Source organism: Pygocentrus nattereri, chromosome 22, assembly GCF_015220715.1.
Source record: "Pygocentrus nattereri isolate fPygNat1 chromosome 22, fPygNat1.pri, whole genome shotgun sequence".
NCBI lineage: Eukaryota > Metazoa > Chordata > Actinopteri > Characiformes > Serrasalmidae > Pygocentrus > Pygocentrus nattereri.
The window spans coordinates 3,884,403-3,906,657 of NC_051232.1; the positions used below are offsets into that span (position 1 = coordinate 3,884,403).

General features: G+C 41.0%; 3 protein-coding genes across 4 annotated transcripts; all 3 read right to left on the reverse strand.

Annotated features, from left to right (window-relative positions):
• Positions 1-285: 285 nt before the first annotated feature.
• Positions 286-4,591, reverse strand: LOC108414738. The gene is made up of 5 exons (XM_017687640.2): positions 4,239-4,591; positions 3,718-4,095; positions 3,428-3,574; positions 2,186-2,253; positions 286-627 (listed from the first exon to the last, which is right to left on the reverse strand). Exons 1-5 carry the CDS (start codon positions 4,522-4,524, stop codon positions 484-486), a joined length of 1,023 nt encoding a protein of 340 aa, XP_017543129.2. The 5' UTR covers positions 4,525-4,591; the 3' UTR covers positions 286-483.
• Positions 4,592-8,817: 4,226 nt separating this feature from the next.
• Positions 8,818-13,308, reverse strand: LOC108414736. Of its 2 annotated transcripts, none has more exons than XM_037533102.1 (5): positions 12,729-13,308; positions 12,212-12,589; positions 11,910-12,056; positions 10,861-10,919; positions 8,818-9,078 (listed from the first exon to the last, which is right to left on the reverse strand). In XM_037533102.1, the coding sequence occupies exons 1-5, from the start codon at positions 12,763-12,765 to the stop codon at positions 8,953-8,955; spliced, it is 747 nt and encodes a 248-aa protein (XP_037388999.1). In that variant the 5' UTR covers positions 12,766-13,308; the 3' UTR covers positions 8,818-8,952. The 2 variants fall into 2 exon arrangements, with proteins under 2 accessions (XP_037388999.1, XP_017543128.1); XM_017687639.2 differs by having other exon boundaries at positions 10,861-10,922.
• A 3,388-nt stretch (positions 13,309-16,696) lies between these two features.
• On the reverse strand, positions 16,697-21,518 carry LOC108414735. The gene is made up of 5 exons (XM_017687638.2): positions 21,350-21,518; positions 20,852-21,226; positions 19,218-19,361; positions 19,048-19,103; positions 16,697-17,416 (listed from the first exon to the last, which is right to left on the reverse strand). Exons 1-5 carry the CDS (start codon positions 21,516-21,518, stop codon positions 17,294-17,296), a joined length of 867 nt encoding a protein of 288 aa, XP_017543127.1. The 3' UTR covers positions 16,697-17,293.
• Between the last annotated feature and the right edge of the window lie 737 nt (positions 21,519-22,255).

Genomic DNA, 22,255 nt, shown 5'->3' on the forward strand with positions numbered 1-22,255 from the left:
CACAAGGTTGAGGAAGTTCTGAACTGGCCAGTACCTATTGTGGTAAAAGAATTACAGCATTTTTCTAACTTTTGTTAGAAGTTTCATTCATGATTTCAGCCAAATAGCTGCCCCTCTTACAACTACCAAGATATTTCGGTGATCTGAGACTGAACAGGCTTTTCATGGATTAAAACTGGAATCCTTTTTTGTGAGATTTCAGCTTGTAGAGGTGAGCACAAAACCGAAAGCAAGGCTATGTTCTCAATCCTATTTTAAGAGCAATGCAGTGAAATGCATGCTTTTTTATTTTTAATTTACATTTTGTGCCAAAAAAAGTTGCAAACTTAAATGAATTGTCTCGTCTTTGAGTAAATGATGCATCCTAGTTCATTTTACATAAATAAAAGTACATTTTACTTTATGCATGTTGAACATCCTCTCTAAGACTAAATGGACATTTACCTTCCATGTGCCAGTTATTACAGTACTGTGGTACATTTTTCATATGTTATCAGTTTTAACTACAGAATAGGTGCTGAAATCAGAGCTCTCAACTCTCTTCTTCTTCTTCTTCTTCTTCTTCAGATGCTTCTGTCCTCTGCTCGGGAGATCCAACGAAGCATAACAAACCTCATCTCCTTCAACCTGTGATAAATTGAAATATATAAATTTTTCATTTTTTAAGTTCTTTTTACAAAAGACTAAGTATAGCATTTAGGAGGGTCCAGCATAGACCATTTTCTATGAATACCATGTCTATAAAACACTATGAAAACATACGTAACACGTTATAATGGATTCATGATATGTTAAAGGCAACTATAAATATTTGCCTCAAACATTTATGAATTCTTTATATAATTATAAATGCCGTAAATTGTGGTAAATTGTCAGTCCAGCAAAACTCATAGCTTCCATAGTGCATTTTGATCTGCTTACTCATAAACATAAATGTTCAGGGGGTTGCGTTTAGGGGGTGTTGCGAAAATGCTCCATGTTTAGTTTTCCAAAGTAAAATCAAATGCACCACAATCTATTTCAGGCTAGTTCTGGATCAAGGTGAAACTCGTGAGACAGCAAGATTTAAGGGGCAGATTTACTAAGAGAGGCACTAATTATTGAGAGTTTCCCAGTATTCTGCACTGGTGGGGCGGCATGCGTAGTAAACTTACATACAAATGAAAACAAGTGGAACTTCATGAATCATATATGACCAGTGCAATATAACATTTCCTGCATGAAAGCCAGTTTCAAGCAGGTAAGAGGGGGGAAAAGGCCTGTTTTTAGGTTAATGATTTAGGTTGAAATTATAACTCATTTTCTCAAAATAATGAGGCAAATATATATTCAGGCAAAACCTGCTCTTTAAGGAGATGCAGCTTATTTTTCTAAAACTATTCCGTTTTCTTTTTCCTCTATCTCTCCATCACAGTGAGTATGAAGTGGCATGGCCTGCCATGTTTGCATCTTAAATGAACTGATCTCATCACAGGCATTAAACCGGGCAGAGTGGTTTAACTATCAGAGTAGGAGCTTAAATATAATTAAATAAATAAATAACTTCTAGTATTTTGCTTTTGGAGAGATGTTTCTCGAAATGCATTCTTAATGAGGCAAAAGTGTAAAAAGCTCCGCCCGTTTTAGTATTATTGTAGGCGCCAAGGTTTCCAGGCATATTTCACCTGATATCAGTACAATGATCTTAAGAATGCTGACAGTTATGTATAGTGCTGTAAATATGTTCAACATTTATTCTTATGTCAGTACAATGTCATTTATTTCATAAAACATCTTATGTCACGTTGCGAGAACCAACATAAGCATTTAGTAAATGTTCAAATAGTGCTTCATAAACACATTCAGCGCTTATGAATGCGTCATGAAGCCCTTATGTAGGTAGCCTTCAAATAAAGTGTTACCTAATATTAATGTTCAGTTTCACTTAACAGATAATTCAAGCCAAACAGCTGTAATGCATTGTTTTTGCATCACTGTGGTTATTTAGTGTTTATTTTATATCGCGGAGTGATGAATGAGAACTAAAATGGGGTAAGTTTGTGTTGCGTCACTGTTTCTAGAATCCGTTTTGTACACAGTTCACGACAAAAGAGTAACCACAAATGTTTCCATGAGAGGCTACAGCCAGGCTAAGGGTGTGTGGGGGTGGGGGTGTCGGTGGGGGGGGGTGGTGGTGGGGGTGTACCTCATCAGTTGTTCTACTTTTCCGCCTCTGGGTTTTGTTCATCCGTTCTTGACCAGGTTCTGCTTCTGCTATGAATGATGAATGGTAAACATTAGATTTTCAGTTCTAAAAATATGATGCATGTAATTCTATCGCAAAAGTAAAAAAATAGTGTTAATTACCATTAATAGCATGCTATTAATTGCTATTATGCATAGTAAAAGACTTACACTTTTTTTTGGTTTTGTTTTTTCCCCCCTCAGTTTCCACCCCAATTTAGTTTAATTTAAAGTTTAGTTCTATCCCCTGGCCAGTAGGAGGTTGAGGGTAACCACCCCGCTGCCTACAGGCCATGTGAAGCCAGCTGCTTCACTTTTAAACGGCTGCTCATGCGACATCATTGGACGGCTCAACTAACAGATTGCCCTGTTGGGTAGCACCGCAAGTGATGGGGCAGCATCCTTCCCACCCAGCGAGAATGAGGTCCGTTGTGCTCTTTTGGATGCCTGGTCATGGACGGCAGTGGCATCACTGGGAACAGACCTCATGATCCCCTGATGATGGGGCCAGTGCTTAGGCAGTTGCACTGCATGGGAATCCACAGCACGGTTTCTCTTTAAACATCATTGACATTATCGTTAATTTCCTAGTTTGATCGATCTTTTAAAGTAATGCCTTCAGCAGACTTTGCTGGACAGAGCTCATGGGAAAACTATGGATAATATAAGCAGAAGCAGACTAGCGCAAGCAGCAGGTTGGTGGAGCTCCAGTTCCCCTCCAGGTCCTCCACTGTAACAAGAGTGACTTTGGGTGGAGGACGGTTGGGTGGTTGAGGTACTACGTCACCTTATTTCAGTATGATTATTATGAAAGAACAGATTGTGATACTACAGATGAAACGAAAAAGAAAAATTAACATCCCTGTTAAAAAAATGAAGGGGGGGGGTGTGTACTGGTCTGGGAATTCAAAAGAAAAAAAAAACTGCAGCAACAAATGGGCTATAGACTGTAACTATCAGTGTACATAGTGGGGGTTTCTGATGAAATGGAGTGAAAGTAGCCTAATAAACGGAATAAACTCCCCAAAATAGATAAAGTTACAGGAACGTTCAGTGTTGAACGCATATAATTCATATGTACTCAGTAGTAAAACTGGCTGAGTTTGGAAAAGTTCAGTCACTGGTAGTCAAGTTACTCGGTGTTGTATTAAATGTACTTTTGTAATTCTGGTAAATATCCAGTAAGAAGAAAAACAGAAAGTACCTTTCTTTGTGTGTCTGTAGATGCAGTACAGACAGGTGGAGGAGAGGAGAACACACACAGGACACACACTGACCAGCAGCTTCCAGCAGACGCTGCAGTCTGAGACAGGAGGGGTTGAGGGGGTCTGGGGGAGATCAGTACAAGGACCTGAAACAAGTGTGAAAGTGGAACTTAAGAGCCTAATATTTGTTGAAAAAGTAATCTTATTAAATATTATACATCCATATTTAACCATACACATTATTTTGCTACTTGTCAAAGCATTTGTAGGCCAGGATGAGTGATCTTACCAAGGAGAGAGAGTCGAGTGGTTCTTTTCCCGTAATGATAAATAACTTCAGAGTGTAAAACTCCCTTTTCGTCTTTGGTGATGTTTTTCTCATACACAGCGCAGTAGTACAGACCCACATCTGAATCAGAGACGTTCTTCACCAACAGATCATGAGTTTTGCTGGAGGGATTCCACACAGCAGAGTAACGTGGATCAGCACCACGTATCAAATCTAGAGTTGATATCATGAGAGGAGGTCGATGCTCACATGAGGAGTTTCTAAACCAAACTATATTAAATCCACTCTTCCAAACACAGTCGCTGTAGAGAGTCACGTCGTCTCCTTGTCTGACCCTCATCTCCACTTCTGCTCCAGAGATCCTGGAGAACAAAGCACCTACAACACACCAGTGAAAGAACAATGAGCTCTCATAACTTTACACAGAAAGCCGTATTACGTCTCTAAATATTTAAAAGAAAATCAATCCAAAGTAACAAGATGCACTATTAGATGAATCTGGTCAGATGTAAGTTACTTACAGACGAGAGCGATGCGAACAGCTCTTGACCTCTCCATCTCAGAGACTGGTTCTGGGGGGCTGACGATGGTGAGGGTCTTTGAAGCGGATGTCTGTGTCGAGGTCTGATTGGTCCACGTCAGTGGAAAATATGTGTCAGCATTATCGGTGTATCTCGGACGTAAACACAACCACATGCAAAAATACCAGCCAATCACAGGCTTCGTATTGGTCAGCTTTCTTAGAAGAGCCTTCAATGTAGACATGTTTGATGTCTGACTGGTCCATGTCAACGGAATATTTTTCATGTCTGAATGTGTTTGAGCAGGGTGAGGGTGAAGGGGTGGAGACTGCAGGGGGCTTTGATAAATCAGCTTCCTGTTTCCATTGAAAAGGACAAAAGATGCTTAAAACTTTTAACAATGTTACACTGAACTGTACGTTAAATTTAGTAACATTAAAAAGGGTTAAGTTGTTTAAATATGCACCCTAACATTGTACCAGTGACCTTTTTTGCATATTTCATATGAGGTAATTTCCAAATGCAGATTTTTTTTATTTACACCCAGCACCACTGAAACATGAACCATGAAATATTGAAAAGAGTTTTAATCCATCTGCAAAGGGCTGAGAGCTGATTGCATGGATTTAATTGGAGAACAGCAAGTTACATACAGGTCCTAGGTCACTCTTTTACACCTGGGAAAAGAGAGTGAGGCCAGGCCTAAAATCTATGTACAACAGATCTTACCCGTCAGTTAAGTCAGTCAGAGTGCAGGGCCTCTTTGTGGGTTTCCTGTTGTAGTGTGCCTAAAGAGTGTCTAGTGGGGAGGGGAGGAGGAGAGTTACACAGCTTAGACTATCTGATATACTACCTAGTCACATTTTTTTTCTTTGCCATGGTTGATCATCTTTAAAGTCTGAGAGAAAATATTCTCAACACGTTATCTTCCCTTATGTTATTGTCCTCAGGTCTAAACCATGTTCATTATAAAGTTTAAGCAAATGCCAGAAAGGTAAAACTGGTCACACCCTCACCTTGCCCACTCACTCCTTTGTTTGTACTGAAAAGACCCCCAAGGTCTCATGACCTTATGATAAGTCTCCTCCCCCTTTATTTCGACCCCCTAAATCTCTATTCATATTCTCCTTCTACAACTCCTGCTTATCCTTCCTCAAAATCACTTGCGTCCTCCTTCCTACCCCTTAGTTTTCAGTGTATATAAGGTCCTCCTAAAGTATTCTTGACAGACTGGTGACCAGACGACACTGGTGATGGATTGGACTGGTGACCAGACTGGACTAGTGACGCACTGATGACCGAGCTGTGCCCATGCATGACTGACTGCATGTACGTGAATAAGACTAGACTCCTTATACTGCTGATTGACTGTTGATCGACCCCGCTGCACCCATACTCTGTATGTCGAGATGAACTCCAGTCAATGCTGAAGCTCCGGTCTCCTGACTCTTCCTGCCGAATCTCTACCAAGTCTGACTTGTAGATTTTGTGAGTGAACATTTTTCCCCTCTGGCCAAGGAGTTTATCCCCATCAGTCAAGTAACGGACACTGAGACCTTCCAAGACATGCCAGCTGAGAGAGATTTTCTCAGACATGGGATACAAGCTAAGGGGTTGTTTTTTTGCCACCATGTCTTTAGAGAGACATTTCCCTGTGGCTGAGGAATATTCTCGTGTGTGCCTACAGGAGGATCTTTACGCACCAGCTGAGGAGTTTTCTTGGGCTTGCAATTGAGTAGTTTTCCCAGGACCACTGGCAAACAAATCTTTCCCTGCATTTGAGGAGTCTTCCTGAGGACATTGGAGAAGAAACTTTTCCCTGTGACTGGTTTCGTGCCCTTGTAAATGTCTCTAAACTGCCACCTAGGAATTCACAAGGCACAGCTCCACCTCTTTCAAGTCTGCTCCCACATTACCAGTTGCAGTTGAGGAGGGTGGCTTTTTGCAGCAGGACAGTGATTACAGTACCTCCATGTTGTCTTGGAGAGCACAATCCTTGGTATTTTGGATGCAGATGGAGACACTGGAACACGTCTCACTATTTGAAAGATCGTCACTGTATCTCAGATCTATACACTTAATCACATGCAAGAACCCTGCAAGCCAATCACGGACTTTGCATTGCTCAACTTTCTGGTGATGTGTCTCGTACCTGATTGGTCCATGTGAACGGAAATTTTCTCTTGCCTGAATTTCTTATGAGCAGGTTTGGGGTGTGGGTAAAGAGACTGCAGGGGACTCCATTCAAAATAGGTTTATTTAGCCTGATTGTAGTGCACAAGCTGTGTTATCCTTTACCAAAAGTGATGCTAAAAAGTGATTAATTTGTATCAAACAAATGCAACAACAAAACAATCTGTCTACTAGTAGTATTGTTACTTTTAGCACGTTGAAACTATTTGTTTTACATGCCCAAACATAGTTTTATCCAATCAAATCCAGCAGCGCAAACATTTCCCATATAAACAGCTTTAGTGCATCAGCAAAGGGTACAGAGCTGATAGGGACTGGAGTGCAGCCTGTCATATACAAGTCCATGGTCAGTCTAATACTTTGCCTGAAAGTGAGGCCTAGACATGAGTCAGTAAATGCAGTCTGAGTGCAGGGCCTCTTTGTGGGTTTCCTGTTGTAGTTTCACTGCAGCATGTCTAGTGGGGAGGGGAAGAGGAGAGCTGCATTACTTGTTCATCTAACATACGAACTGATTTAAATTTTTTTTATTGTCATGGATGTTCAGCTTTTTTTCTACTTTCCTCACACATGAGGACTTGTCCCAGGCCCACTGGCAAAGAAACCTTTCCCCACCAGAGATGAGTTTTGCTTTAATTTTCCCAGGTCTGCAGTTTAGTTTTCTTGGGTTTGCCAGCAGAGGGACCTATTCCAAAGAACAAGGAGTTCTGGAATTGTTTTCTTGGACACAGTGGCAAAGTGAGTTCTCCTGGGTTTGTGTCCAAGGAGTTTTCTCAGGCATGGTCACAGAGACTTTTTGTTGTGGCTAAGAGGTTTTCCAAGACATAGATTTACTCAGGTACAAGGCTGGGGAGTTTTCTATAGAATTAGAGCTACACTATACTGCGAAAAGTATTTACTCACCCATCCAAATAATTTAATTTAGGTATTCCGATCAATTCCATGGCCACAGGTGTATAAAGCCGAGCCTCTAGGCCTGCAGACTGCTTCTACAGACATTAGTGAAAGAATGGGTGGCTCTCAGGAGCTCAGTGAATTCCAGCGTGGTACCGTGATTGGACGCCACCTGAGCAACAAGTCCAGTCGTGAAATTTCCTCACTACTAAATATTCCATAGTCGACTGTCAGTGGGATTATAACAAAGTGGAAGCGATTGGGAATGAAAGCAGCTCAGCCACGAAGTGTTCGGCCACGTAAAATGACAGAGCGGGGTCAGCGGATGCTGAGGGGCATAGTGCACAGAGGTCACTGTCAATCACTACAGACCTCCAAACTTCATGTGGCCTTCAGAAGAGCTCAAGAGTAACATGTATAAAGCTTCATGGAATGGGTTTCCTTGGCCAAGTAGCTGCATCCAAGCCGTACATGACCAAATGTAATGCAAAGCGTCAAATGCAGTCGTGTAAAGCGCCGACTCTGGAGCAGTGGGCATTTGTTCAATGGAGTGACGATTCATGCTTCCCCATCTGGCAATCCAATGGACGAGTCTCAATTTGGTGGATGCCAGGAGACGGTATTTGTCTGACTGCATTGTCCATCCATCCATCCCATTTTCTAAGACGCTTCTCCGTCAGGGTCGCGGGGGGGTGCCGGAGCCTATCCCAGCAGTCTTCGGGCGGAAGGCAGGATACACCCTGGACAGGTCGCCAGTCCATCGCAGGGCAGACAGACAGACACACAGTCACTCACTCACTCACTCACACCCAGGGGTTAGTAGATTCTACTGGCCAGAAGGGTTTTCAGTACAAAATCCTCACCCTCTGGGGAACTTGTGTGTGACCTGTGTTTTGTCTACTGTCGATTTGTGTGTTTTTATTGCCATTGTGAAGCAACTGTGAATGCACAGTCCCAACAAGCACAAAACCATGAGGAACCAAGGGCTTGCATTCCCTGTCCTCCCCCAGGGCCATATGGTAGGGCTCCCCACAGCTCACTGCATCAAGACCCAGACAGCTGGGGGTGACGGCAGCAACAGCAGCTTTTGACCTGCCCCTTGCACCCTCATTACCTCCCACTGCACCAGGGACACTGTCCTAGATGCTTCTCATGCATGCCGAGGCTCCTCCTCTGCCACTGATGACTGACCTGAGCAGGACGATGGTTGCCTACAAGCTATGTGATGTGCCCCGGGGCACGCCATGCCACGCCACACACAGTCCACACCCCACAAACACTAAATAACCTTTAACTGACAAGCAACGAGAAAAACAAAATGCCCACCGCGAGCCTTCGCATGAGGTTGCCTCCATAGCCACATCTCCAGAGTCTCTCAGAGCCACCGCCACCCAGAAGCAGGTTTGTATTTAAGTAAATTATGCATTTTTATTTATTTATTTATTTATTTATTTACATGAATATAAGCACATTCTAATCGCAAAAGGCAGTGGACCATAAAAAGCGAAATAACACAATGTTGCAGTTTTGTTCCATCAACAACGTTCAAGGTCAGTATATGCAGACGATTCTCTCTATAACGTAAGGAACATTTACGTTTCTTCTATGAATTATTAAAAGTCCAATATCTTCACATTCCGTCAGTTTTAACCTCAGAATATGTACTGAAATCCAAACCCTCAACTCTCTTCTTCAGCCGTTTCTCTCCCCCGCTTGGGATGTCCAATGAAGCGTAACAAACCTCATCTCCTCCAACCTACAGGAAATAAATAGGTTTTCAAATTAAATGTAGTGTTTAGGAGTTTCCAACATAGACATGTTATCTGAAAGCCTGAAAGTCTGACACTGGACACATTCATAACATATTATAATGCGTTCAGAAGGTGTGGCAAAGGTGACTAATATTTGAATCATAGATTATGAATACGTTATGTAATGTATTATAAACAGTGTTCATAACATGTTATGACCTGCCTAGTCATGAACTGCCTCTGAATCCTGATGAATGACAGGTGACAGCAGGACAAAGGGGCAGGTTTACTATGAGAGGCACTGACACTTTGCCTTGGTGGGGGTGACCAATATATCAGGTGATCTATCAAGATTTTCCATGCAAATGAGTCCTGGTGCATTTTCATAATTAACATATGATTTAGTGCAGTATAAATACATGTTTGGCTCACATTTCTTCATGAAAGGCCACAAAAACATTGTGTCTGTTTCAGGTTCAAACTGTTTCTCTGCTTTTTAAGCAGTTTAAGGAAGTTTAAAACAGTTTTAGGAAAACAATTTGATTTCACATTCACCCCGTTAAGAATAACGTTGGGTGTTTTTTTTTTTTTTTCCCTACATAAATTTCTTTTATGTGCAAACAATATCTGCCATACACTCAATAATAAACTCGCAGGCAGTAATGAGTTCAGAGGTAGTCCCCACTATAAGAGTAGGCACTTCATTTGAATAAACTCCTCCCAGGATTTTTTTTTTTTCGCTCTTATAAATGCATTTGAAATGGGGCAAAAGTCTAAAGTCTTATTTAGGGTCTTATTAGAAGTGCTGTGCTTATTTTAAGCCGTTATGCTTATTTAATATATCGTCCCAGCCACTTTTTAACACCGAATTGGTAGAAATGCATTTTAATTCACTTCCACTCATCTTCAAACATCAGACTCTATCGTCTCCACACAGATTTCCGCAGGTGCCCAATTGCGATCTTGGCTTCTTGTCTGTGAGCTTAATAAATATTCAGTAACTTCTTTCCATGTTTTAAAGTTTGTTTTTGGAGTTCAGCGCTTCTAAAGTCTCATGAAGGAAAATGTTGATTAAAAAATAAGGAATGCTTATCGACCATACAGCACTGACCAGCCAGCAGCTGATTTATAAAGTTTGAAACTGCTGCCTCCTTATGTGTCACACTTCCTTCTCATGTTTTAGCCCGCCAGTAGCACCCCATAAAAATGTACGTTTACAGCATTTGGCTGACGCTCTTATCCAGAGTGACTTACGAGTTTGATCACTTTTATACGGGCAAAGGTGGAGTTAGGAGTCTTGCCCAAGGAGGTATAGTGTAGGCTGTTTGACAAGGCGGGGACTGAACTACAGTCTAGAACGTGGAAGGCAGAAGTGTTGTCCACTACACCAACCAATCACTAACGCCTCCCGTTTCAGCCCAGTGGCTGCGTTTCATTCTGAATTAGTTCCATATTAAGGGCAAAGTAAAGTTGAATATCTATAAAGAATATGTATTTGTCTCTCAATAAAAAGCGTTTTCTTTCTTTCTTTATTTTCCATTGTTCAGTAAGTTCAACAGAGCGTGAACTAAAATAGCCTGTTGTGTGTGTGTGTGTGTGTGTGTGTGTGTGTGTGTGTGTGTGTGAACACTATTTAGAGAATGACCACCAAGGTGATGATACGCAAGCGCAACCACAGCTACATGAGGGTAACCACAAATGTTTCCATGAGAGGCTACAGCAAGCATGTGTGTGTGTGTGTGTGTGTGTGTGTGTGTGTGTGTGTGTGTGTGTGTGTGTGTGTGTACCTCATCGGTTGTTCTGCTTCGCCGTCTCTGCGCTTTGTTCCTCCGTTCCTGACCAGCTTCTGCTGTGAATGGTAAATGTTACACATCAGCTCAAACTTCCCAAAGGCACATTGGAAAAATATAAAGACCCCTGCAGTTACAGCTCAAAAAATGAAAAACAGAGTGGTGTTAATAACCCGTTAATAACATGTTAACACATTGGCGTGGGTTGTGATTTACGCCACTGAGTGTTTTTGAGTGGGTGCTTTTTTTTTTTCTTTTTTTTTTTTCCCCCAGTTTTCTCAACACTTCAGGCATTTTCAATCCTGCCTGCTAACTAGATCTCTCCAAAGCACACAATGCCTGCAGCACTAGGAGGGTGAAGGTTGGCACATGCTTCCTATAGTTCATGTGAAGCCAAAGTCCTTTTTTAACCTGTTTAAGTAACACAACTTCATTGGACAGCTCAATATCTTTGGAGGAGAATGCCAACTGCCAGTTCTGTTAACTAGCAGACATCCGTGTTGCCTCGCATCACGCTATGCCACACAATATGATTATATATATATATATATATATATATATATATATATATATATGTATATAATTGTTGTACACGTGACACAATCATTGATTGTGAATGACGTTGCTGTCAGAAAACCTCAAATCTCCAAAATGTCAACTTTACAGAAGAAGGAAAAAACCGACTTCACTTCTAATGCAAGTCAATGGAACCAGACTTATTTCCAAGTCATTTCCAAGAGCCATTTCCTTTGGTCCATTCTTCAAGACATTTGGGGGAAAAAATTGAAATAGAAGGTTTTCTTCCAACAGCAGTGATATGTTTCATATGATATATACACTTATTGATTGCACACATGATGTATCCACTGGTTGAACATGCAGGCGCTGTTGTTCTCGTTGGTTGTAAAAACAAACATTGAGGTTTGAAATGTTTAATACATGTCACTGGTCAAGATATTTGATATTGTGTTTCATGTCCAGTGTAGTTCCAATATGGGTGGATGTAAAGGTGCAACACAAGGTCTACGTCAAGAAAAACAGAGTACCTTTCTTTGCGTGTCTGTAGATGCAGCACACACAGGTGGAGGAGAGGAGAACACACACAGGACACACACTGACCAGCAGCTTCCAGCAGACGCTACAGTCTGAGACAGGAGGGGTGGAGGGGGTCTGGGGGAGATCAGCACAAGGACCTGAAAGTGGAGAATACAACATGGTTAAAAGCAAGAAAGCATAAAATTTAAAAAACAAACAAAACTACTGTTCAGCATGTTTGACTGTGCATATCATGTTTCTACTTTCCTCAGCGTATAAGAACATGAGAACATGCGAAAGTGAGTGATCTCACCAAGGAGAGAGAGTCGAGTGGTTCTTTTCCCGTAGTGATAAATATCTACAGGGTGTAAAACTCCCTTTTCGTCTTTGGTGATGTTTTTCTCATACATAGCGCAGAAGTAGAGACCCACATCTGAATCAGAGACGTTCTTCACCAGCAGATCATGAGTTTTGTTGGAGGGATTCCACACAGCAGAGTAACGTGGATCAGCACCACGTATCAAATCTGGAGTTGATATCATGAGAGGAGGTTGATGCTCACATGAGGAGTTTCTAAACCAAACTATACTAAATCCACTCTTCCAAATACAGTCGCTGTAGAGAGTCACGTCGTCTCCTGGTCTGACCCTCATCTCCACTTCTGCTCCAGAGATCCTGGAGAACAAAGCACCTACAACACACCAGTGAAAGAACAATGAGCTCACATAACTTTACACAGAAAGTCATTACGTTTCTTAATATATAAAAGAAAATCGGTTGAAAATGAGATGCACTATAGGATGAATCTGGTCAGATGTAAGTTTACTTACAGACGAGAGCGATGAGAATAGCTCTTGATCTCTCCATCTCAGAGACTGGCGCTGGGGGAGCTGACGATGGTGAGGGCCTTTGAAGCGGATGTTTGTGTCGAGATCTGATTGGTCCACCTCAGTGGAAAATGCCTGTCTACATTATCACAATACCTTGGACATAAACGCAACCACATGTAAAAACAACTCCAGCCAATCACAGGCCTCCTATTTGTCACCTTTCTCAGAAGAGCCTTCGACGTAGATGTTTCTGACGTCTCATTGTCTGAATGTGTTACGAGCAACTTGGGGTGAAGGAGAGTATAGGGGGTTTTGGTAGACCAACTTCCTGTTTCCATTGAAAAAGGATGGTTAGTTCAATCTTTCTGAAGTACATAAACAGTCACGTTATACTCTCCCATATGTGCGATTGAGATGCTCCAGAAAGGGATTGAAAGTGGTGTCAACTTGTCAGTTGTACCATAAAAGTTTAGTTTTAGACCAGTGATATTTTTACATACAGCATTTTTCAAATATGAGGAAATTTCCAAGTACACAATTCCACCCAATCAAATCCAACACCACTGAAACATAAATGACATCAATGAGGTCTAGTGCCTCAGCTAAGGGCAGAGAGTTGATTGGGTAAATTTTATTGGAGAACAGCAAGTGATATAAAGGTTTTAGGTCAATCTAATCCCTTGCCCAGGCCTAAAGGTCAGTAAAGGCAGTCGCGGTTGATGGCCTCTTTGTGGGTTTCCTGTTGTAGTGTGATTGCAGTGTCTAGCAGGGGGGGGGATACATTTACATAACTGATTTTTTTTCTGTTAGACCAACTAACCACAATTGTTCACTGTCAAAGATGTTCTTCTTTTTGTTCTTGTGAGGTTTTGGTTTGTTGTGGGTATGCTTTTGAACTTCCCCTGCTGGTGAAGAACTTTGCTGCATCACTCAAATTAAAGAAAGAGACGTTGCCCTTTAGTTAAAGACTTTCCCTAGGCATCCAGGAGTAGACACCTTTCTCTATAGCTGTGGATTTTTCCAAAATACAAGGCTGAGGACTTTTCCTGGGAATACCAGCAGAGATACCTTTCACCAAAGCTGAGAAGTTTCTTCAGGAAAACTGACAAAGAGACCTTTCACCATGGATGAGTTTTCCAAGGAATACAGACAAAGAAACCTTTCACCTTGGCTGAGGAATTTTCCCTGGAATACCAACAGACAGGCCGGTCTACTCAGCAGAGAAGTTCTCTCAGACACTGAGGACTGAGATGCTGAGGACTTTTCATATGAATGCCAGAAGAGTGACCTTTTACCATAGATGAGTTTTCTCAGGAATACTGACAGACCTTTCAGCATGGCTAAGGAGTTTTCCTAGATACAAGGCTGAGGACTTTTTCTGGGAATTCCAGCAGGGAGACCTTTCACCATGGCTGGGGATTTTTCCAAGGAGTACCAACAGAAAAACCTTTCACTATGGCTGAGGAGTTTTCCCTGGAACACCGACAGAGAGGCCTTTTTCTTTAGTAAGGAAAGGAAAACTCTAAGAGCATGGAGAAGAACCAATGAGAGGAATTAAGACTCAGTCAACATAATGAGAAGAGATTGATTCTCATGTCAGCACATTCTAAACCAAACTGTATCCAGCCTCCAAAAAACAGTCGCTGTAGAGAGTCACATCATCTCCTGATCCGACCATCATCTCCAATTCTGGTCCAGGGATCTTGGAGAACAAAACATCTACCACACGCCAATTACATACTGGATCAAATGAATAACAGGCAACTTCACATAGATTTACAGAACAGCATTATACAGAAAGGTGTGGTTCTTTGAAGCAGATGTCTATGCTGAGATCTGATTGGTCTGATTAGGATCTACATTATCAGTATATCTTACTCAAGCACAAGCCAATCACAGACTTAATATCTCTCACTTTTCTTAAAACAATGTTCGAGGTAGACGATTCTCACACCTGATTGGTTTAGTTGAATAAAATATTTGGCTGGGTTGGGAGTGAAGAGACTAAAGGGGTTTTTGGTAAACCAATTCCATTTAAGACACAGATGGTTAAATGAACTGCGATGGACTGGCGACCTGTCCAGGGTGTATCCTGCCTTCCGCCCGAAGACTGCTGGGATAGGCTCCAGCATTCCCCCGCGACCCTGACGGAGAAGCGGCTTAGGATGGATGGATGGTTAAATGAAGCATTCTTTATTCCAACTAAAAGCTTAAAGGTGTGATCACATTAAAAAATGGTATAGATGCTGTAGATTTCATGGCCACCCATCAAGCTTGTGGATAAAATCTGGCCTCATTTCTCTTTTTTTCCCTTTGTAGGATTGAAATCCTCAAAAGACCAAACCAATGTTCTACATGACAGTTGAATGTCCTCTTCTCTGTCGGGTTTCTCTGCCCTGTCTGTCCTTCTTTTCTTACCCTTTGTTCTCAGATGCAAAGTGCAAGATGGTACAAAGGAGAGGAGAATGCCAGGGTAAAGTGGAAAAAGGGCTAGATAATGAAGTAATGAACCTTCAACTGGTTGACAATGTCCCCTTTGAACCCCATCTTTAAACCCTGTGGAAAATTGGAAGTAGCCAACGATGGTGTTAGCTGTTTTTCCTCTGTGATGACCGATTTAAGGACCGATTTAATCTCCTGTTCTGCCTCAGAAGAGGTTTGCTTAATGCAAGTCTCTGCTTTTACAGCTGGTGCGTTTTTGTGACCTAGGAAGAGAAGATACCTTCCCCACATTCCTCCAGTTTTTATTTTCCAAAAGGGCAAGGCAAAGCACGGCAAGGTCACAAAGCTCTTTGTCTTCTGTAACGATTGCTTGGGACACCATATTATTGCTCACTCTTGCTTGAGGAGCTCCAGCATGCGACTCCACATCAATCTTCCAGCTCGTCCACTGGCCCTTTTCAACAGTCAGCTTCTGCCATGTTGCTGGTTATATCTCACAAACTATTGAACTATTTGATCCTTTGATGAAGATGTGAAGCCTGGCAGTAACAATGGTGTCATAAATATGTTGATAGTCCCTGTCCATGGTACCGAAAGCCCTGCTTGGTTCTAGATTCTGTGTGAGGTTTATGAAAATGTACACTCAAAATATAATCACAAAGGTTGTCAACAGCCTCGACTCTGAATTACGCTTGTTAAATGTCAATTATTCATTCTAATCAGCCATTTTCAGCTTTAAGGGAAGTGTCCATTGTTTGCTGTAACAAAGAAGGCAATGGTATGTTAGCTGTACATCTGCTTATAGTAAGATGTTTGTTAATAATCCAGAGAACTGTAGCTCGGCCTTTTAAAGTCGTTCAATATAAAGGTCTGATTCAGTATGCAATAAAGTCCACTCATCTTTGGCTGTGACAAATCAGGCTCCTCTGATTTTAAAACAATGGAAAAATAGCCCAGTAGCTGTGTGTTCATGACCAATGTTAATGTACTAGGAAGCACACAAGCTTTATTTCACTACAACAGAGCATTTTAATATAGGACACAAAACTAAGTATCACATGAAACCTCAGAACATGATGAGGAACATTGTTTTAATGCCATGCAGTTAGAAGTTGTGGTGACAATTGACTGTACAGTTCCTGACATGCACATAAGCTTGACATAAATGCTTATTCAGTTAAGCAACATCTGCCATCAAGGCTACTTTAGCTAACTTTGATTAAAATGGGCAAATACGTCCTTTATAGTGAATGACATCTGTTGGAATAGGCGTTTATAAACATTTATGTAGGTCTGTAGGAGGCTCCTCCCTCCCTTCCATGTGCTTTTTGTTTACTCTTTATCGTCCATGTGCTTCTTTGTTTTGCGTCTAAGTCCAGCTCCCTTGTTGTCTGACTCTGCCCAATCACTGCCACCTGTTTTCTGCCTGTCCCTCATTATCCTTGTTGTGTATTTAAGCCCTGTGTTTGGTCTTTCTTTGACTGTTTGATATGTTTGGATGTTTGGTGTGTTTCTCCGTTGTGTATTTCAGTCTGTGTTTCTTTTCTCCGCGTTGGCTACATGAACCTGGACCGTCTCGGCCCTGATTTTGGATTTGCCTGTAATAAAACTCACTTTACTCAGGATGTGTATCCGCCTCATCGCTCCCTGGCGTTACAAGGTCATGTAGCTTTATGGACCATACCCTACAGTGAAGTGTTACCGAATTATCACTCAAGCCATGATTTTTTTAAATGGAATTTTTTTTTTTTTTTTTTTTTTTCATGATGACATTTTTATTGTTGATGTCTGAACAAAAGCTCATATCTTCAAAAAAGTAACTTTAACAGGAAAGGAGAAAACATCCATGACTTTCAATGCAAGTTAATGACATCATGTTATTCTAAGTCATTTTGGATTCTTTCTATTGGTCGGTTCAGCAAGAAATGTAATCACGTGTTAATGGCAGCTGGTATGTTCAAATTATGTTCAAATATTTTAAAAAATGGCGAAGGTTTGAACTCTTGTCATGCATATTCTGATAAATGTTCCCTCTGAACTGGATTCCCCTGAGCTACATTGGTTCCCACCCTCACCAGCAGAACACCTGGGAATCATGAATGAATGAATCCTCTTCATTGTATCTACATTCTCTCGGTTTTAACCACAGAATAAGTACAGAAGTTCTCAACTCCCTTTGTCGTTGGACGTTTCTGTCCTCTGCTCGGGATGTCCAGCGAAGCATAACAAACCTCACGTCCTTCTACCTGTAATCAGAAGACATTTGCTCTTTAGACAGCTTAAGAACATTACTTTATCATAATAAACAGTTTATAGGACATCTATTAGGGGTTTCATGTTTGACATAGGACACACAAATGATGTGTTTTATGGTTATTTATCATTAATTAATACATCAACATGTGAACCATTACTTGGTCATGATTTGGTACCACTGTATTTGAAGGCTACCCACAGAGGGACTACATAAGACATGTAGACACATTTATAAAGCAATATTTTAGTACTGATGACCAGTTTATGGTAGTAAATGCAACATGACAAGGTTTTTTTATGAAGTAAACTACAATGCATTGACATAAGGGATCTTAAACTAAAGTGATGCACATTATGCTCCACTTATAAACCTATTATAAGTGTCAAAAATGCAAACTCATGTCAGTTCAGTGTCATTTAATTTATGATATATTGCGATTGCTGACATAAGCTGTTCATTAAGCATCAAGCATTGCTTCAAAATGTTATTCAGTGCTTAGATTTGTGTTATAATGTCGGTAGCCTTCAAATAAAGTGTGACCACTTGTTTTTGTAGCCCTAATCTGAAGTGGTGACTGTGTGCTGCGCCTGGATCCACCCTTTCCCCATTTCCTCCTAGACCTGTAGCTCAACCCTATCATTAGGGTTTCCATGGGTGTGTATTTGGTTACCCTCTTTTCGCAGGTGGTTGCTATTCTCAGCTTTCTGTTTGCCTTTTTCTGGTCATTTATTTCAAGTTTTGTGTGCCTAAAGTTTTTAACAGAAACTGAAACTGTAAAGCGAATCTCTACCAAATCATTTAGCATTCAACCTTGACCTCAACCCAAATCCTAATCCTAAAACTAACCCTGGCCCTAATCCTAAACCTAATCTCAACCCAAAACGTAATCACTCATGTTTTTGACGTGTTACTGAGAACCTCTTTGTTTTATCTAAAAGGACCACTAAAAAAACCCCATTAATTGTAAACTAGTGTGAAAAAGCAGATAAACAATCAGTGTCATCTCTGTCTAAAGGAAAAAGTGTTTGTCTGTTTCTGCTGATTTTTATTTCTTTACACCATTTGAGGTCAGCAGCTGTCCAGGACAATTTTATGGGAACAATGGTCTTCATATTAACTTACATTGACAGTTAAGGGATTTTTTTGGCTTCTTTTGTAATGTTATGATTTTGGAGGTCCATGTTTTCCTTTGGACAGAAACAGTATGTAGACTATAATTTTTTAAGCTATACATTTCCTGGTTAGTGCACAGAACCCCCTTATGTAGTAATAGCTTATACATCTGTTATACAGTAAAGCAAATATATGACTTCATGATGACTAAGTAAATGCCCAGGATAGATTAAAATGATGAAGTAAGATCTAATAGGTGTCTTGTAATGTTGTTATGAAGTGTTACCCATTGCTATACATCAGAGGTGTCCAGTCTTAAGAAGTAGCCACTGTTCATTCCAGCAAAGCATGAGCAAACATGAACGGCTACTGAAGCTGAAGCCCAGCTGGTTAAGTACAATCAACTGTGCTTTGGCTTGATTGGAATGAAACCCTGTGGCCACACCAGCCCTTTGTGGGTAAGACTGGACACCCTGGTTATGCAGTGTACAGTGTTGTGTGCTGTACCTCATTATGCTTTCTCATCTTCACACTCGTCTGTTGGTCTGCTCCACGGTCTGATACTATGGTCAGGAAGAACATCAGAAAATACTCAGACAGGCACCGGTAATGTTAAAGCTTCACTACTGGACTGTAACTAGATTAGCTATTTGACTAGGTTAACCTGTGAGGGGTACCTTTAGTTTTGCTCCAGCAGTAAGCACAGGTTAAGGTCAAGCATGACGAGAGAAGGACGCACACACTGGCCAGCAGCTTCCAGCAGACACTACAGTCTGATACAGGAGGAGTGAGAGGGGTCTGGGGGAGATCAGGACAGGGGCCTGTAATAAGAGCGAAAGGGGAACTGCATTAGTGAATCCCTTAAATGCATGAAATGCAAGTTGAGGCTTCCACCCCTCATGTTTACAGCTTTGTTGTTGAATTGCATTCCTTGCTTGTGGTTGGTTAGTGTAGTGGGTAACACCTCTGCCTTCTGTGCTGTAGACTGGGGTTCAATCCCCACCTGGATAAACACCCTACACTACACCAATAAGAGTCCTTGGGCAAGACTCCAAACACCACCTTCACCTTCCTGTGTAAAATGATCAAATTGTAAGTCGCTCTGGATAAGAGCGTCAGCCAAATGCCATAAATGTAAATGGTTAGGAAGTAATAAGCCTGGGATTTTATGGCATTAAGGTGGAAAAGTCTAAAATAATCATACAATAGGTTCATTAGAAATGCGGTGTGTCTATTTCCCCCAATGTAGCATATAACACTTTATTTTCTAATGGAGGCGACACCGACCAACATAGCACTGATATTAATTGTATTTGGGACTCCCAACTATGTATATACTATAAAAGAACATGGCCTGCAATGCATTTTTTATGAATCCTTTCTATTAAATTCGAACTATTTGGTAACACTTTACTTGAACCCTACCACAGACCTTGACATAAACACCTTATGACTGATGCCATATCCAGGCCCAGTGATATAACCATTACTGTTAACTGCCATGACGTAGGCTATAATGTGTAATGTCATGACAGCAAACTAGAGTACAGAGCAAAAATAAGCATGACACAAGCTGTCATAACATCTGACATTTTGGTATCTGCCATGAAAATTCTAGGTAACTGTAACGTGATGCTGTTATATTACTGAACAAAGTCTGTCTTGATAACTCATAACAGCACATCTGCCCTAACGTGTTTATTGCATGGTTATGGTAATGTTACACATTTAAATAAATGTTGAATGAACTAAATTCAGTAATGCTTACATTTCCATTGAACTAAATACAGTTCAGCTAGTCAGTACAGTTGGTATGCAGTGGCTTGTGTGTAAATGTCAAGATCTGCTTAATTGGAGTAGATTCCTAGGCAGGGTGTTAGTCTAGTCTATTCATGGGCTATATTTTCCTTTCAATGGAAAATCTTCATTCAAGATCCTGTTCAGTCCAGGACAAGGCCTAATCTCTCTTTGGGAAACTGGCTTAAAGGTTTACACCTATTGGAGATGATCTGTTTTCTGGTATAACATCTAAACAAAGTCTCTTAAGGTGTTTCCCCGTTATATAACACCAAACGATCCAAAATGACTTGGGAAAAACTCTGGTTCCATTGACTTATATTAAAAGTAAAGTATGTTTTTTCCTTCTCCTGTAAAGTTAGCATTCTGGATGGGGTTCTGTTCTGACAGCAGCGATATATTTTCAGTTAGTAAGTGCAGCAAATCTATCAGGGTACATAAAAAGGTAAGCAACATATTCTTTGGCTGTAACCTGAACACATTAACAAGCAGAAATAATCAGTCGTAATCTTACCGAAGAGAGAGAGCCGAGTGGTCCGGTTTCCATAATGGTAAATATTCTCATTGAGTATAATCCCGTTTCCTTCAGTTATCTTTTTATCATGTACACCACAATAGTAAAGGCCCAGATCTGATTCAGTGATGTTCCTCAGCAGCAGATCATGAGTTCTGGTGGAGGCATTCCACACCAGCATGTAACGTGGAAGAGTCCCAAGCAGGAAATCCTCAGGCGAGATACTTAGAGGAGGTTGATGCTCACATGAAGAGTTTCTAAACCAAACTATATTGAATCCAGTCTCCCAAACACAGTCGCAGTGTAGGGTGATGTCGTCTCCTTGCCTGACTCTCAGCTGCACTTCTTCTCCAGAGATCCTGGAGAACAAAATAACTAAAATACAACAAATACACCTTGAACTAAACAAAGAAAGGAAGATCTTACATTAAATAAATGTGCTGATGGCAGCAAAGTAACAAAATATAGATTATTGGATAAAAATATAAGTTTACTTACAGACGAGAGCGATGAGAGTGACTCTCGAGCTCTCCATCTCAGAGACTGGTGCTGGGGGGCTGATGATGGTGAGGGTCTTAGAGGCGGATGTCTGTCTTGAGATCTGATTGGTCCATGTCAGTGGAACATTTCTATTTTTGATTGTTTCACCACAAAGGTGACCAAACATGTCACCGGTGAGAGTTGTGGAAAAAGCTCTGAGTGGTCGTTTCTCTGACCTTTTGTTTTTCACATTACACATCTCTTTGGATTCAGTGGGTGTGTTGGATTTTCCTAACTGTCAAATAACGGCCAATGCAGAAAAGATCACATGTATAAGCCACGAGAACTGCAAGCAGAGATTTAACTCCACAGGGGCTTCTTGGGTTCTACAGTATAGCGGCTTTATTAGCTCTTATTAAGCCAGTAGCTCCTCATTGCTGCTTTAGTAAGCAGCAACTGGGCTAAATCTTCAGCACTACCTTTATTTTTATTTTATATCCCAATCTTGTGCATAGTGTCCATTGTAATGCCCTTTTTAAGGCTGGTAAAGCCAATAGATGGCAACTACCTTATCAACCCAACAACTTCTATTAAAATAATTACTTTATTACCACAAAAAAATGTGGAAAATGTTTAATTCAGCCTAGTCATTAAATAATAAAGTAGCAAGCCAGTAATTCCTAGTTATTGAGTAACTACATGGACTTCAATGCAAACTTGCTGAGCTATTCTTGGGCTATAGAAGTGCATAATAAAACTTTGGGCCTGCTGGTGGGCCCTGGCCATTTAAGGGGGTAAATAGCATTGTAATGTCAATCCATACTAAAGCAATGCACTGCCTGCTCTAACCTAGCTGATTCAAATGATCAGCTAATTGTCAAGCCCATTAAATTAGCTGCATCAGATATTTTGATGCAGAAATTG